This window comes from Tarenaya hassleriana, unplaced genomic scaffold (genome assembly GCF_000463585.1).
Source record: "Tarenaya hassleriana unplaced genomic scaffold, ASM46358v1 Cleome2149, whole genome shotgun sequence".
Classification (NCBI taxonomy): domain Eukaryota; kingdom Viridiplantae; phylum Streptophyta; class Magnoliopsida; order Brassicales; family Cleomaceae; genus Tarenaya; species Tarenaya hassleriana.
Window position 1 is genome coordinate 1 of NW_010965497.1, and position 1,286 is coordinate 1,286.

Consider the following 1,286-nt stretch of genomic DNA (forward strand, 5'->3'; position numbering starts at 1 on the left):
TAAATTAATGTTATGAATCTAATTTTTGCAGGTTTAATCGTAACAATGAAGTGATTACGACCGTCGTCAGCATCTTTCAGTCGGACTTCAAAGGCCCATGGCGGAGTCTCATCCGTGTCCCTCCATCTGATCTGCAACGTTGGTTCGAGAAATCGGGGCTTTTGCGGTAAGAATTTTGTCAATTAAATGTATTTATATTTATACAAAATTATAAATTTATTTTGTTTCAGCAAGCTTATTATTGGGACGAGGCCATTCATGACCAAGTCTACGCCGCTTGGAGGCTCGTCGTCCGAGATCCCCTCAAGGACATCATTTATCGGGTAAAGTGCAGACGCGTAAAATCTCTGTGGATGTCGACGGCTATCTACGATCAGCTCGTCGCACATTGGGATTCAGAAGAAGGAACGGAGAAGAGTCAAATCTTCTCAAACAATCGACGATCCCGAGCGGAGATCGAACGCGCAACCCCGACCCACACTGCAGGACAGAGATCATTTGCCCGAGTCGCCCATGAGATAGCAAGTAAAAAAAATTTAATTTTAAATTTGTTCAGTTTTTTTTAATTAAATTTTTTGGTTGTAGACGCAGAAGGAAGGTGAAGAACCTTCTGCGTTGCGATTGCTGCAGGAGACTCACCGTCGAGTTGACGGTACTTATATCAGTGATCGCGTTCAGGAAATCGAGGATGCGATTCAGGCAAAGATCACCGATCGTCTCTCCCAGTTAGAGGAGAGTTGTGGATCGACCCAACTTTCGCCAGCAGAAATCAACAGTCTCTATCTAGAGGTAAATTTATATTGATGTAATTGTTTAATTAAATTATTTTAATTCACATATACTTTTTATTTGGCAGGTTGTCCAACCGGATGCCAAAGGACGTATCTACGGCGTCGGTGGAATGGCGACTCAGTTGGGTGGTGGTCATCCAGATGCAGCATCGATCGGTCGCCACGTCGCACTAACTAAGGAGGTCGAGGCGTTAAAGAAAAAGATCGAAGAGTTTGAGGAGGATCGTAGAAAGATTGCGAGACTAGAAGAAGTTGAGGTACGGATTGCGCGTTACGAGACGTTTTTCGCCGACTTTTTCCTCCTCATGACGATCCACAACCGGCGCAGGAGATGCAGCATAACCCATTTCTGACTCCTCAGTTCAGAGTTAGATCTGAGCCCGGAGTCGGACCTTCTACGGCACCGACAGACCAAAGAACCGGATCAGATAATCCGAATAACTATTTTGTTTAATTTGTTTTATATAAATACTTTTATTTTATGTATTAAATACT

General features: G+C 43.4%; 1 protein-coding gene across 1 annotated transcript; it reads left to right on the plus strand.

Annotated features, from left to right (window-relative positions):
* The first annotated feature begins 159 nt into the window (after positions 1 to 159).
* Positions 160 to 1,222, plus strand: LOC104814750. Its single transcript, XM_010542934.1, has 4 exons — positions 160 to 166; positions 231 to 525; positions 679 to 789; positions 857 to 1,222. Exons 2-4 carry the CDS (start codon positions 354 to 356, stop codon positions 967 to 969), a joined length of 396 nt encoding a protein of 131 aa, XP_010541236.1. The 5' UTR covers positions 160 to 166; positions 231 to 353; the 3' UTR covers positions 970 to 1,222.
* Positions 1,223 to 1,286: the final 64 nt, after the last annotated feature.